Source organism: Lepisma saccharinum, chromosome 11 (assembly GCF_977018435.1).
Source record: "Lepisma saccharinum chromosome 11, izLepSacc3.1, whole genome shotgun sequence".
NCBI lineage: Eukaryota > Metazoa > Arthropoda > Insecta > Zygentoma > Lepismatidae > Lepisma > Lepisma saccharinum.
Genome location: NC_139239.1, coordinates 87,319,845 through 87,334,386, shown reverse-complemented (window position 1 = coordinate 87,334,386; position 14,542 = coordinate 87,319,845). Strand labels below are relative to the sequence as shown.

The 14,542-nt window shown below is 36.8% G+C and overlaps 1 protein-coding gene across 1 annotated transcript in view; it reads right to left on the bottom strand.

Annotated features, from left to right (window-relative positions):
- Window positions 1–2,394: 2,394 nt before the first annotated feature.
- LOC145995115 (uncharacterized) overlaps window positions 2,395–14,542 on the bottom strand; it is a 63,399-nt gene continuing 51,251 nt past the window's right edge. Inside the window, exons 2-3 of the mRNA XM_083131651.1 lie at window positions 12,709–13,117; window positions 2,395–2,615 (exon numbers count right to left, since the gene is read on the bottom strand). Of these exons, the coding sequence (XP_082987777.1) occupies window positions 2,395–2,615; window positions 12,709–13,087 (600 nt within the window). The 5' untranslated portion in view covers window positions 13,088–13,117. The remainder of the gene's footprint in view (window positions 2,616–12,708; window positions 13,118–14,542) is intronic.

Genomic DNA, 14,542 nt, shown 5'->3' with positions numbered 1-14,542 from the left:
GTTAAAGGGGCAACCTGCATTGCTTATCCAGTCCATGTCGGTGACTGATGATAACTATGCAGAGGCGTGGAACATTCTAAATTCGCGTTATCAAAACAAACGGGAAATTGTTATGGACACAATCAAGCTTTTAGTCGCGCAACTCAAAGTGCAACGTGAATCCGCAGAATCCTTACGTAACCTGCTAGACACAACTACCGAGTGTGTTCGCTTGTTGAAAGTGCTGGACATTCCTATAGAACATTGGGATACTGGACAACCATGGGAACTTTCATTAAAGACAACCGAGTTGCCTACGTTTCAGGGGGTGAGTGTTTTTCTTGATCAGCGTTCTCGTGCATTATCAGCTTCAAATCTCAGTGCTCAGAGATTGAAGCAGTCGACTCACAATAGCTCCCAGTTCAAAGGTGTCTATCATGCAGTGTCTGATGATACCTGTAAAAAATGTAAACTGCATCATGCGCTACACAAGTGTAAAGACTTCAAAAGCCTTTCGGAAATGGGCAGAAAAGGGTTTGTGTTATAATTGCATTCAAATCATCATAGGGCATCGGTATGTGACTCAGGGTCGTACCGCGTTTGCAATAAAAAGCATCATACGTTTCTAAACTATTATAAGCAGAGTGACTCTAGTGAAACATCAACTTCTCCCCAAGGAGTTTCTTCTCATGTGGCTGGAGAAGGAGACAAGGGACTAAAGCCAGTGTTGTTATCCACTGCAGTTGTGTATGTGCAGGGAAGATATGTTTTTTTATCAACCAGTTCGTGCGCTCCTGGACTATGCCTCAGAGACTTCCTTTGTGACCTCACAATGTGTGCAAATGTTAGGTTTACATCAGCATAAGGCAGACATCACTGTGAATGGGATTACAGCAACGGGTGTAGGTGTAGGCAGTGCAGTAGTGGATCTACAATTCCAACCAAGTAGCGGAAGAAAAAAATTCACCACAAGGATAATCGTACTTCCTAAAATAACAGGAAACATTCCCAGGGAACCTTTACCAGACTTCAGGACGTGCACCCATATTTAAGGACTAAAGTTGGCAGATGCAAGGTTTTATGTGATCGAACCGGTGGATATTTTACTTGGAGCAGATTTGTTTCCTTTTCTTATGCAAAGTGGCAAACGTGTTGGGCCAAAGGGAACACCAACTGCACTACGTACTGTTCTTGGTTGGATTCTGTGAGGCAGTGTGGACTTTCCCAAGGTAAGAGCAGAAGCATCATTTCATGCATCTTGTGACTGACCCAAAGATGTTCATTTATTTAATTTATTACGTTTTGTTTAATTTTGTGTTTAATACTCACGATGATATATCTATGTTATCAATTTATGTTTTTTTTATATTTTGGAAAACGTTGTTGCATTAATATGATGTATAATTAATTATAATCACATTCTTCGTAATGTAAAATTACGATGTATACATTTCTATATACATTTGTGACCATAACAACGATAAAGAAACAAAACACAGTAGATTAATAAGTGATAAAATATATAGAAATGTTAAATAATGTCGTCCGAGTTTCATTGAAGTTATCAAAATCCTAATTGTAATTTCGAAAGGTGAATACTAGGATGCTTCGTTGAAGTTCAAGTAAAAGGCTTCCTTCAATCTTGTAGGCTTGATAGTGCACTTCGCCAGTTCTGGGAGGTAGAGGAGGTCCCAAGGCGAATGCATCTGACATTAGAGGAGAAACAATGTGAAGAGCACTTTTCGGAGACTCATGATCGAGAAAACAATAAGTTCAGTATGTCTGGAAGAAGACAGACATATTCAAGAAAATTTACACAGGAATATTTCGGAAAAATGTGTTATATTAATGTACTCAGCTTTAAACAATTTACTACAGTTTTCTCTAAGCATATTACCAATTAGCAACTAAAATGCATTTGCTCTAGAGTTCGATATGCTACAATACTGAAGAATAAGACATTAATTCCAAGTAACAGTACTTCTGGTGAAACAATAAAAGTAACTTCAAGTACAGTCTACCAGTGATCAGAATGCTACATTTTAAAAGTAGCTTTGCTACAGTTCCCGCTACTCATTCAAAAATGTAGCTTCGCTACAGCTAGAGCTACATTTATCAAAAAGTAGCTCGCTACACTACTCATGTGCACTACTCGCTATTTTTACGCTTCTTCTGCATAAGAAAATAAATCTTGAAAGAACCACATGGATATTAAAGGCCTAGTATGGTAGTTGTACTTACCGGAAAATTGATAGTTTTTTATTACCATAATTCACATAATTCGATAGATGTTTGTTCTAACATTGCAGATAGCGAGGGAATCCTTCTTTGGTAGAGCTAAATGAGCGGCTTTACGTAATTTTCCTGATGGGAATGCTTCCCTGAAGACACAATGGAAATTTTGTCACCTTGCAATCAAAAAACTCCAGGTCTGATACTTGGCAGTGGCACTACTGATTCAGATCCAGTCTTGATTAACTTATCTGTGCATAAAGTGGACTCAAAACAAAAACTAGGAAAGAACCCTAAGCTGTGTGTCGAGTCAAGTTTGAAGCAGGGTTTCACATACGTAGATCCAAACAGGGGTGCAGAATATAGTTCCACTGAGATGGGTTCCATTCTGACACAACAGCAACCTGCAAAATAACAGTTATTTAATTTGTAATATACAGACAAAATGATACATCCATTAGCATGTATGGACTTTATCAGTTGCAATCACTGTGCAGACGAACTTGGATCCACAGATTCGCCAATTGCGCAGTCGGTTACGTGAAAGGAAGAGTGAATATCAAGAGCGAGTGTGAATACGTTGCAGAGCACATGGAATTAGTGATACCAGTGTTGGACATCACACTATACAGCGGCAAGAACGGCTGAATGGACATGTCCTGATCAGTGCCCGGTTTTGCCAGTGTGTTATTTTGGGCATCATCTGAAGGAAAAAGCTCTTCACAGTCAAGCAAGTTGTTTTAAAAACATATTCTTCTTTACGGCAAGAAGACCAAAATAAAACAGGGCATTAAGTGATTTGCCGTCAATGTACGCACGAACTGTGTCCCAGGTGTTGAATGATTTGCGGTTGAGTTTAGGAGTAGGAAACAATTGTTTGTTTTTTGACAAAAAAAAAGAATCTGCATGGTATTAAAATATATGGAAAGAAACATATTAATTATTTGGACGAGACATGCATCACCGTGTACATTGATTCAAGCGTGGGAGGATACCACTGTGTGGGCTGAAGCAACCGACAGGAAAGGGGGAGGGGGGGGGGGCTTATTGCTTCACCCAGTAGCAGCAATGAAGGCTTTGTTGAAGATGCATGTTTACTGTTCTGTTCCATGCAAAGAGAGGGAAAGGTGAATCACCAAGAAATGGACAGACCAAGATTTGAATCCTGGTTTAGTGAAGTGATTCATAAATTGAAATCAAACAGAGTAAAAATAGCAGCCAATGTAATCCATTGTGTATATATCACCAATAACAAATCAAGCTTTCTGGGTAGTATAAAATTGAAGGGCGTGTATCTTATAGTAATGGATGTATTGCAAGCGAAGGAACCAAGTTCTCATAAATTTATTTACTTCTAAACCAAAAACAATAACTTGTCATTTACTTTTCTTTTATGTGTGCTCGAAATATACACACAAACATGACCTTATATTTCGAAGATATCTTATCTATAAAAATAATTGGACATAAATGATACTTCTATGTGCAGAAAGTACTTAAAAATTGTATGATTCAGGAGACAAAAACTGGCAAAAATACATTCTGCTTCACGTGCATGTGCAGGTTTTTGCGACGTAAATGGCTCAGCAGTTGAGGCAAGACTGGCAAGGAAGATTCTGAGCTCAGATCTCATGCAGATTGATACACAAAACCTGCTGCAAAGTTAGCTTGATGTGCAGATTAGTTGGGAGAATGGATCCTCCTGCTCCTCCATTCCCCACACTGCTCATTATCATCATCATTCATCTTTCTTCATCATTCTCACAATTAGCCAAAAGTGGCAAAGCGACTCTAGATAACAGATTAACAAAATAAACCGTTCATCCTCATTGTCATGATTAATAAAAGTTACAGAAAAGCGATGTAAAAGTAGAAGAAATATACATTTGGAAACTGTACATTAACTAAAGAAAATAATCGTCTCTGCAGAAAAGTCAATAACTCATTCATACTTTTTAAAGTATCATAAAATACGTATATTGAGGAAACTGATGTGTAAATCAGAGTGTTCTAAACGAATTGCAATCTTTAAATTTAAGAACAAATATTATGATGAAAATAATTGTAATTCCAGAAACTGTATGTCTATAATTCTTGTAACAATAATTTCTTGCTAGTGAGATCCTATGTACCAACAATGATCAATTCTGATAATGTAGCTACTGAGCAATGCTTTGCCATTGTCCATCCATTGATCGCTCATTTTTTTTAACTGCAAGACATGTTTTACACAGTAACTAATGACGTTTACCTGTCTCTTACTCCATGGATATCCACAGGATTTGTTCCTGGCGTGGCGCAAACGAGGCATTTTTCTCCCCAAAATAGCGATGCAGCTCAAAACATATAGCTGTTAGCCAGAATATATTCATATATGCCAGTTCAGTTTAGTTATCTGGATACTAGATTTATTCTATACCAATGAAATAAATTATAAAATATAAATTATAATCTGCGATATTCAGATATTCATAATCTAAATTATTTGTAGCTATTTCCATGCAATAGACTTTGTCTGTATGAACCACATGCAGTAGAAAGAGTTATTGTTGAATATTTCTTTGACGCTGTGGTCACATTCAAAATTTTTCTAAAAATGGAGAGAAGAAATGTAGTTGCAGCGAAATTTTCACTACAACTACAGGAGTTTCGTGGCTTCGCTTTAGCTACAATTTTCAAAACTTAGTGCCTCTAAAGCTACTGCTAAAATTTTGTAGCTAGCTACAGTAGCGATGCTACTTTCAACTACTGCTGTGTACTTGTAACCTGTAGTAATACACCATGATATCTTAAAAGATAAGGTGCTCCTGTAGAAGGCAACGAGATGAGTATTTTATAAATAACATTTTTACCTTTATGTTCATGTTCTTATAAAGACGTGTGTCCATGAACTGTGGTGTGATATTTGGAATTTTCAGCTAAATGCATTACATTAGAATACACGAGTGTTGTTGTTGAGTGAAAACAGTTCATACTTCCTGATTCCATGTCACATAGGATCTTTCAACCTGGCCTTTCTATTGCTCCACTGGTCTACTGGTTTTCGTAAATTGTAAATAAACCTTATACAATTTTCACTGTTATACAATAATAAACACATGATACATATAAAATATTTCTGATTGCTACATTCTGGAGATATAGTTAAACATGAAAACAATTATATGAAATTGTACTTCAAGTCAACGGGTGTAAGGTTTCCTAGGTCAAAACATGTACTACTTTTGGTTTAGATCTGCTGCATTGGTGACAACACATCAGAATATTTGTTAGAAGCTTTAATAGAAAGCATTCATCTGCAACTGCAAGAAGTAGTGCAAAAACTTTGTTCCATATGTTTCATTGAAAACATAGTGATCATGATGAGGCCCTAGAAAATATGATAATTGCACTAGTAATTTATGTTATTGTCTATATACTTATTAAAATTATCTCCGTTAGTAAGACTGTAAGTGTTTTAAAAAGTCCATGATATTAATAGTGGTCTGCAAATTAGCACTTGATTTCATACATGTGTCCCCTAGGACACAATGGATCTCTAGCTTGCTTTCAGGCAGCTAGGGGTGAGCGGTACAGAGATTTGTTTGTCATGAAAAATCTTTGTGAAAATTTCGAATTATACAAGCTATTTTCTCTTAAGTGATTGTTTCTTGCATTTCTAGAATGAAAACTAACAATTTCCAAGACTTAAAAATGAGAGAACATTGATAATTAACCACTTTTAAAAATGGCCATTTGGAATATCCTGACTGTTCGGGATACAAAAAGTCGAGAAATCACTACCAAAAGCCAGGACCGGGACTTGAAATACTTTTCCCGCTCCCGGTACTGACTTTTCAGAATCCTGCACATGCCTACAGGCAGCTGTACATTTGGAATTTTTTGTTGATTTATAAAACATAGTAGTAACTATAAAAACTTCTCAAACACAATTTGCAAAATGCATCGTATTTGATGCAAAAGATGTCTGCCCACTGAATGCTAATGGTGTACATAATGTTCACTAGGACTTGCAATCACTACCGCGATGGTATTAAGAATTTTCATAATGCGCATTTTTTGGCCCTTAAGGGTCATAACCCAAGAAAATCTAAAGAAAATGCTCACCAGAGAAAATTCTCACTAAATGTGTTGATGGGAATCATACACAATCATGTGATCGGGCCATTCTTTCTGCCACAAAACCTAAACGGCATTACCTACGAAAACTTTCTAAGGGAAGAATTGACGACGCTGCTGGAGGATGTGCCGCTCGTCACAAGATGGGGTATGATTTACCAACATGATGGGTGCCTAGCCCACTATTTCCGGGGTATGCGACAGTGGCTGGGCGACAATTATCCCATGCAATGGAGTTGTCCCGAAACCCTGGCCGGCGAGGAGTCCGGATTTGATGCCATGCGACTTTTGCATTTGGGGTCACATGAAAGGGTTAGTCTACAATACACCAGTGGATTCCCAAGAAGAGTTGACAGAGAGATTTTGACAGCCGCCCAATACATAAGAGACAGAGTGTCAACGCGATTGACTGTGTCTGAAGTACGCCGGAGGCTGCGTGCTTGCATACGTAACCGGGGAGGCAATTTTAACAGGATTTGTAGTTTTTGTAACAGTTAATTCTGACAACCTGGAATCATGAGAATGGTAAATAACATTATTATTTCACTCATTTTCGTTCCTTTATTTCTCACAACCAACCACTTCTTTTCACTTTACAAAGAGGTCTACAACGCGCCTTCTCCGCTTTTTATTCAGATTTTCCCCCAACCCATGAGCCAGTTGACAACATTTGTATCTTTATGGAGAGCTTATGAAACGAGGAAGTTTTTCCGTAATTTTTACACTAAGTGTGTTACCATTTTTTTGAGTAATCCTCTTTGATTTAAATGATAATTTCCAAATTTCTTCATGACGTGTGCACCAATGACTGTTTTTTTCTGTGGGTATGGGAATTTTGGGCATGAATTTTTTCCACAGTAGTCACTCATTCGTCAGCTGTTAGCAACATGTCAATTAAGTGCCCAAGGTGTAGTAGTTTTTTCACAATTAGTAGTTTTTTGGTAGCAAGTCGGAATATGTCACGAAAATCTACAAACTGCAATAACTCTAAACCCATTTATTTCCGACCCCCAGTGCATAGGGTCAAATTTGTTGCAAATTTACTCTAGTATTACCCCTTTCCAGGAATAGGTCGAATTACCAATCACCCTGTATATATCTTTGTCCCTAAGGAGGTTATGCTTTTGAGTGGTTTTTGACCAGAGAGAGGAACTCTTTAACTTCGTTACCAGGTTAATCCCTGCTACACTGTTCAGGATACCAGCTGGCTATAAGGAACAGATTATTCGATTTATTTTTACAAGCGGAAAGCTCCGTGACTGGCCATGTCAAGGTCACTCCCATTCTTCACAGTCCCCTCCTGTATACTCTATCATATTTCCAATGGGGAAGGGAGTTTGGCTTCTAGAAAAGGGGTATTGTGTGGTGCCTTTCATCAGTACTTAACATTGTTACTAGCCTTCTCTCTCTCTCTCGAAATGTGTCTGCAAGATGTTTCTATCTTTGGCTCAGTGTAAGGTCCAGGAGCATTCAGTGAGAACTCTCTATTCTGAATTTCAATAAGTTTCAATGTGCTAGTTAAAATGTCTCATCCAGTGAGTAAATATCCGTCATTCTTTTTGCTACACATGAAGCAGTTATTGCATGAATGTCTGCAGGATTTTTTCCAGGGAGGTACAAGGAAGGTATTTTTTCAGGGGGGGCCAACATGGCATATTTTCCCCAATAATAGTGTTCATCCCTCAAAAAACATTGCTTAAATTTGAATTTATCATGTTCGTGCAATAATTAACACACATTATTGTGGCTGAAATTAAATTATATGTGTGAAATATGTAATTTTTGGTTGACTTTAATTTTCCAGGGGGGGCATGACCTCCCCCTTACCCCCTTTCCTGATGCCCATGGTTATTAGTCACAAAAACCAAGAAGAAATCAAGTTTGAGATTTTGTTCAAGGTCCACTTTTATGCACAGATAGGCTAATTGGGACTGCACCTACAGTTTAAAGTGTGATCCGACCCACCATGTACCTCCACTGGGTACCGAACCCAGGACCCATTGATAATAAGGCGATGATTTTACCACTATGACATCGGTGGAGACACTCAAATGTTACAGAGTTACAGAGTTTTACAATAAGGTTTTTTATGAATTATTGAGTAAAAAAAATAAGTGTTAAAGGTAAATAAAAAATTGCCAGCTCGGTGGCAGAGTGCATTAAGTGATATCCTTCGATATCACCATGGAGTCGAGTATAGTCATGTGCACCATTGTTCTTTGTCAGGGTCCCATCATGAATTTCGTTCAATCATCTCTCAACTATATCATAGCAACAAGACAGAAGTAGCACAAACGTGAGACTCAATATCAAAATTACAAATGTAGCATGAACAGGAATCCTCCATTATTTATATTCCTCATGTACTTGAAATGTGAGGCAGTGCTTAAGGGCACCTTAAGAGTTTCTTTCTCAAACATAGTACTAGAATAGGTATAGTTAAAAGCCCTACACAATAAATAGTGTCCAATTAATATTGCATGCCCAACTAAAGTTACTGGCGTTTGGTATCCCAATCCTGTCACATGAACTTAAGAACATACTACAGTTTAATATTATCGTTTGTGTAACTTTTTTAACCCTCTGTCCACATCATGCATCAATCTAATTGGGTGGCATGGTCAGAGCTTGGAGGAGGAAACATGCTTTGTCTAGTGTTGGGCGATATATCAATAATACAAAATATATCGCGATATTGAAAAAAGTCAAGGTGATATCAAAGATATATCATCATGACATTTGGCGATATAATATCATGATATTTGGCGATATATCGTCACAATTTCCCACACATGTAATATACTTCTCTGGTCCATCTTCTGTTTTTACAGATGTTTACGTTCTTGAAAGAAAACATTTTGAATGTAATAACTAATAAAGAGTACGCACGTATGTTATGATGTTCTTCTGAGCACACACAAATGTTAACCTCATTTCCACGTACTTCATCTCGGCAGCTGCAATCTTGCAGGCCAACGAGGCTCTGACGTCTAAACCTACAGCCAGCATAATCCTTTTGTAGGGTTGCTTGATTTCAGTTTTTGTTTTTAAGTCCACTTTATGCACAGATAGGCTAATCTGGAGTGAACCTACAGTTTAAAGTGGGATCGGAACAAGGCAACGACATTACATTAAATCATCGAGGAGGCTACATTTGTATGGTTGCATGTTGTCTTGTGTTTTGCCCATGTGTGTGCTGAGTGCCCAAATACAGCCTCGATTGATACCTTCGGTAAGGAGATTTTAGAGACACGCATGGTGATTTCTTGTAAATTGTAATGGCTTGACACATGATGTGATGGGTGAAAATGACCTAAGTGCTGACACATACAAAATTTTAATTTCAATCAATCATTAACATTATTCCATGAACATCGGTAACATTTGAACAAAATTCGTGGCTAGTTAGTACAACAACAACAATAAATAGTGGTGGTTTGGATCCCACTTTTAACTGTAGGTCCAGCCCCGATTAGCCTTACTGTGCATAAGGTGGACTGAAAACACCAAATCAACCAACCATCGGTAATAGATCCTGCTTCTGTACTATACTGCATCCTATTTACCTTACAGTTAATGCCTCAGATTAAAATACATCAACCTGCCCGTTTCACATTTTCTGTACAGGTTATAGAAGAAAATATTTTTTGAGAATCGTTCCACGAATTGCCAATCAAATGTTGCCACAATTCAGAAATGTGCCTCTTTCTACTCAAACTTAATCATTATATCTTACAGGTGGAGCAAAACCCGATTCAGTGTTTCAAACCTTACATAAATTTGTGATTTCAAACAGAGCATGCAGAATCGTAAAAATGATTGATCCATTTTACTATTTATTTTCGACAGCTGATTTTATTAGCAATTCTTAATTTCTAAGTTCATGAAATCTGCAGGATTGGAAGCCTTTCACTACAACATTTTTCTAGTTGAGGGACCTGCTTCGAAGTTCGCTACTCTCAGCTGGCACTGAAGTGCATTGTTACTAAGTTTACAAATTCTGGACTTTGAAAATTTTATGGGCAGTCAACTAAGTGTACAGATGTATTTTCTGTTATGTCATTGCAGACATGAAATGTGCCATGTGGTAAATTAACGATGATCCACAAACTTGGCGACACAAATGTGATCAACAGGGTACGGATTTACATGTAAATACGTATTTATGTATGAAGCTGAAATGAGTTTTACTTTGTAGTATTATCTTTGTGCATCGTGGCATGGACACTCAAAAAATTCAAATTAAATTTTCCATATTTATACAAATATTAGGTCCTGGCTCATATTTTACATATTTTAGTATTTACATATAATTTCCATATTTCTGAACATTTCTCAACTTACATTCCATATTCGAGCAATAACTACATGTCCCCATGTAACTGAAAGGGTTGGATGCATTTATTGAAAATAACTGACAAAGTCCGAAGCGACGTTAAACAAACCAAAGTCTACGACCTTTTTGATATCCTCTAATTACGATAATTACAAGTTTTCTGTCATCCGAACAATAACAACTTGAAATTCCTGTTTCATCAACAATAGAGAATGAGGGCTTAAGCATCGGCTCCTGGTTGTTACATTATTTTGACAACATTGGAAGAGAGTCCCAAGTCGAGCAGCCCTTTGCTAACTCCACCCTTGATATAGTTGCGTGACCGACAGCTAACCAGAAGCAATGATTTTGTGGCACACACAAGGGATTTGCATCTGCTTTCTCTTCAAGACGGTCATAATTATAGTTACAATGTAGATAGAAGCACAATCTATTGTTTAAAACTAAAGTGTTACATACAGAGTGTCTTATATTGTTAAAGAGGTATTTTTTTTACAATTTTATGTCCGTATCTTGGTGAAAATAATTAGCACATTTTTACCACATATAATAAATCCCTTCTCCAGTAATCAGGGTATCTTTCAGTGATAAGTTGAAGGAAATTCATGAATGTGTGTCAGTATTTATGTGACAAGCCCTTGCCCAATTCATTATAACCCAGAGAACTTTCACATTTTTTTAAACAAAATATCCTGATATGTGCAAACATGAAACCACAAAAACACATGGAAATTTAAACTATTAAATCTAACACTTTTAACAAACATAAAATTACTATCAGCAATGCAGACACTCTGATGCAAGGGATTAACCACAATTCATACCACAGTAAGGTCACTCATATGAGAACAACAATCTAAATTACAACACATAATAAGTAATCCACGACATGAATAACACATCACACACAGATGCAAAAGATATAATGACGTGATAAATATTACCACAGAATAACATTCACTACCTTGTTGTAATGCATCTTAGTGAACAAGAACTACAGAATGTTTATAAAACAAAATTAAAAGCAAAATTTTACCCTTTCTTCCAAGGGTATGGATGGTCAACAGCATCATGATACTTTTGGCCAGGCTTTCATATTTTGCTTTCAAAGCTGGGAGGGAGGGGGATCCATACTTCATTGTTTAATAGCTGTTTGCATGGAACTCAATGCCTCTTCACATATATAAGAAGCAATTTTGATTACAACTAAACATTCAAGGTGAGTAAATTTTTCACGGAGAATGATGGAAGTCAGGGGTAGCAAAAACATAAAATAATTAAGGCACTAGCCCCTTTTTCTCAAGAGCTGCTTTTTTTTCATTTTTCAATTGCTGTTTTAAAAAAGCCATGCATCCGACTAAGATAGAGCTACACATTTTTAAATATGATATTAAAACATCTAATTTATTAATTAATACAATATTGGATTGAAAGTAATTAATTCTTTTGCAGGAGTGGTCTTCCTAAAGAAGGTTCTATGAGTAACAGCATGAATAACTATGCAATACATTCTAATATATGGCCAAAGGCATATAGGGGGTGTGGAGTTAGGGTCCCACACTTTGTTCATCATGGCCAAAGGTGGTGGTGATGTGATCAGCACCATGCACCGGGCTGCCTTTACTCCCCCCCCCCAAGAATTTCCTCCAGGTACCCACTTTATATGATGCTAGTTCAGTGCTGGAGCCGCTTGAACAGGTCGAAAAAATCTTGGTTCTTTCCCGCTGGGTAGTCAGACGCCCTAACGACTGAGCTACTGTGGTGACAGTGAAAAAATTTATAATGGCATGTGAATTATTTTGATTTAATGTTACACGTGATGCAGACAATGTATACGAATTTTAAAAAAATATATTGTACTTGTTATTTTTTTTAAAAAAAAAAAGTAATGGATATTTCCGTAAGCAAAGTTGAAATATTGTAAAAATATATATATTTCTTTTCAAACTGAATTTGAAAATTTAGGCAACTGGGTGCCCTGTATTTTTCTACCCCTGATGAAAGTATTGTGGTATTAATTTGAAAATACCTTATGAACTCACCTTCTGTCTCTGCAGCTGGACATTCATCTTCAATTGTGATTTCACTCTTAACATCTTCAGATTCTACTTTAACATTGTCACTCTCATTACTGTTGAATGCAACAGCACCAAACTGTTTATCCTCTGGCAAGAATTCACTCATCCTAGAATCAGAGTGCAAATATACGTCAAAGTAGCTATCAGCAACATCCCCTGGCTCTTCGACTTTCATTTGTTCCTTCTTTGGATCAGATTTATTAACTGATGGTAATGATGCTGGCTGCCAAGTTTTTTCATTTGACTCATTATGAAGAGGGATATCTTGGGACTCACTCTTTATTGAACATGTCATGAGGTCAGGTTCTACCTTCAGTAGCGGAGGCAAAATGGCAGATTCCATCTGTGATGATGAAGGTGAGGCACTTGAAATCTGAAAATATATTTTACACACAAACTTCAGATGGTATTCAAATTGAAGACATATAACACAATACAATACAACACACACACACACACAAACACATGCTTTTGAAAGAGAAGATGTCAACTGGCAATCGAACAGAGGATTTTAGAATTATGCAACACATTTATGGATTCATAAGTCTGTATCATCTACTTCAATATTAATGTTACCTTCTGATTTCACAGAAGAATGAAAATAAAGCTATCTCAAATTCAACTGTGATCTGGCACACCATTATTAAGCTTCCAATCAAAACTTAAAGAATGTAAAAATCATTAGAAGGAAATGATGTTTCCAATTTGCTAGATTTGGGTTCAAATTCAATATTATCTTTTGAATGTGTGGCCCTGTAAATAGCTAAAAAAAAATACACACCAATTTGGGTTTGTACGTGGGTAGTTCATAAAGATTAGCCTCAACCTGTTTCACATATTTCAAAGAAATGTTATTTTTTGTAGCTGAACGTACATGGAAGCAGTATGATGGAGAAATATCAAGTCAGAGTTGTTCTTGAAAAGGAATTCTCCAAAATAAATTCGGAAGGAGATGCTTGTTATGTAAAAGCATAAAGACCCATCCTATGGATTGCAAAGTTCAGGCATAAGATATTTTAGATGTGGTCAGATCCTCATTGAGTCTGAGCACATTCCAGGTCTTTCTTTCAGTCATTGACTGATTGATTGAGTTGGCGTCTTAAGTCCATTTTTATGGTTTGGCTTAATTTGGTGTTTTAAGACCACTTTGTGCACAGTATGGCTAATTGGTACTGGACCTTCAGTTTAAAGTGGGATCTGAAACACTAAGTGTGTTCACTGGGTATCAAACCAGGAACCCCTTGATTACAAGATAACAATGGTACCACTACTCCATTGGGGAGGCCCTCCTTCATTCTTTCTTTCAGTCATTGATGACAGAGAATAGGAAGATGGAGTCCTTAGCATGGAAAATCACAGAATACCTGTGCATCATTTGCCCAAGGGGGGGGGGGGTGAAATTTAGTTTCATCTTAATGGAATGAATCATTTTTCACTATTTCCATTTAGAGAAATAAAGTGCCAGATAAATTCCTAGATTAGTGACAGTTCTCCAGAAAGCTGTTTGATAAATCACAAGATCTGCTAATCAAAAACTGATGTCCTCTACGGAAAAAAGAGCGAAGTACAAAATTTCAAATTCTACAGGAGAAAAGAAATGTTATAATGAACTTCTTATTGAGTATATTTTTTTTCATTTCAAGTAATACATTGTATTCCAACGTTTTGCATGAAAATAAATAGTGCCCTATGTTAATACAGTTTTTAATAAAATATTCTTTTAAGAGTAATATTACAGGCACTCTTTCTGTGGAAACAATAAATGTTTTGATTAAATGCTATATTTGCTTGCTATTTG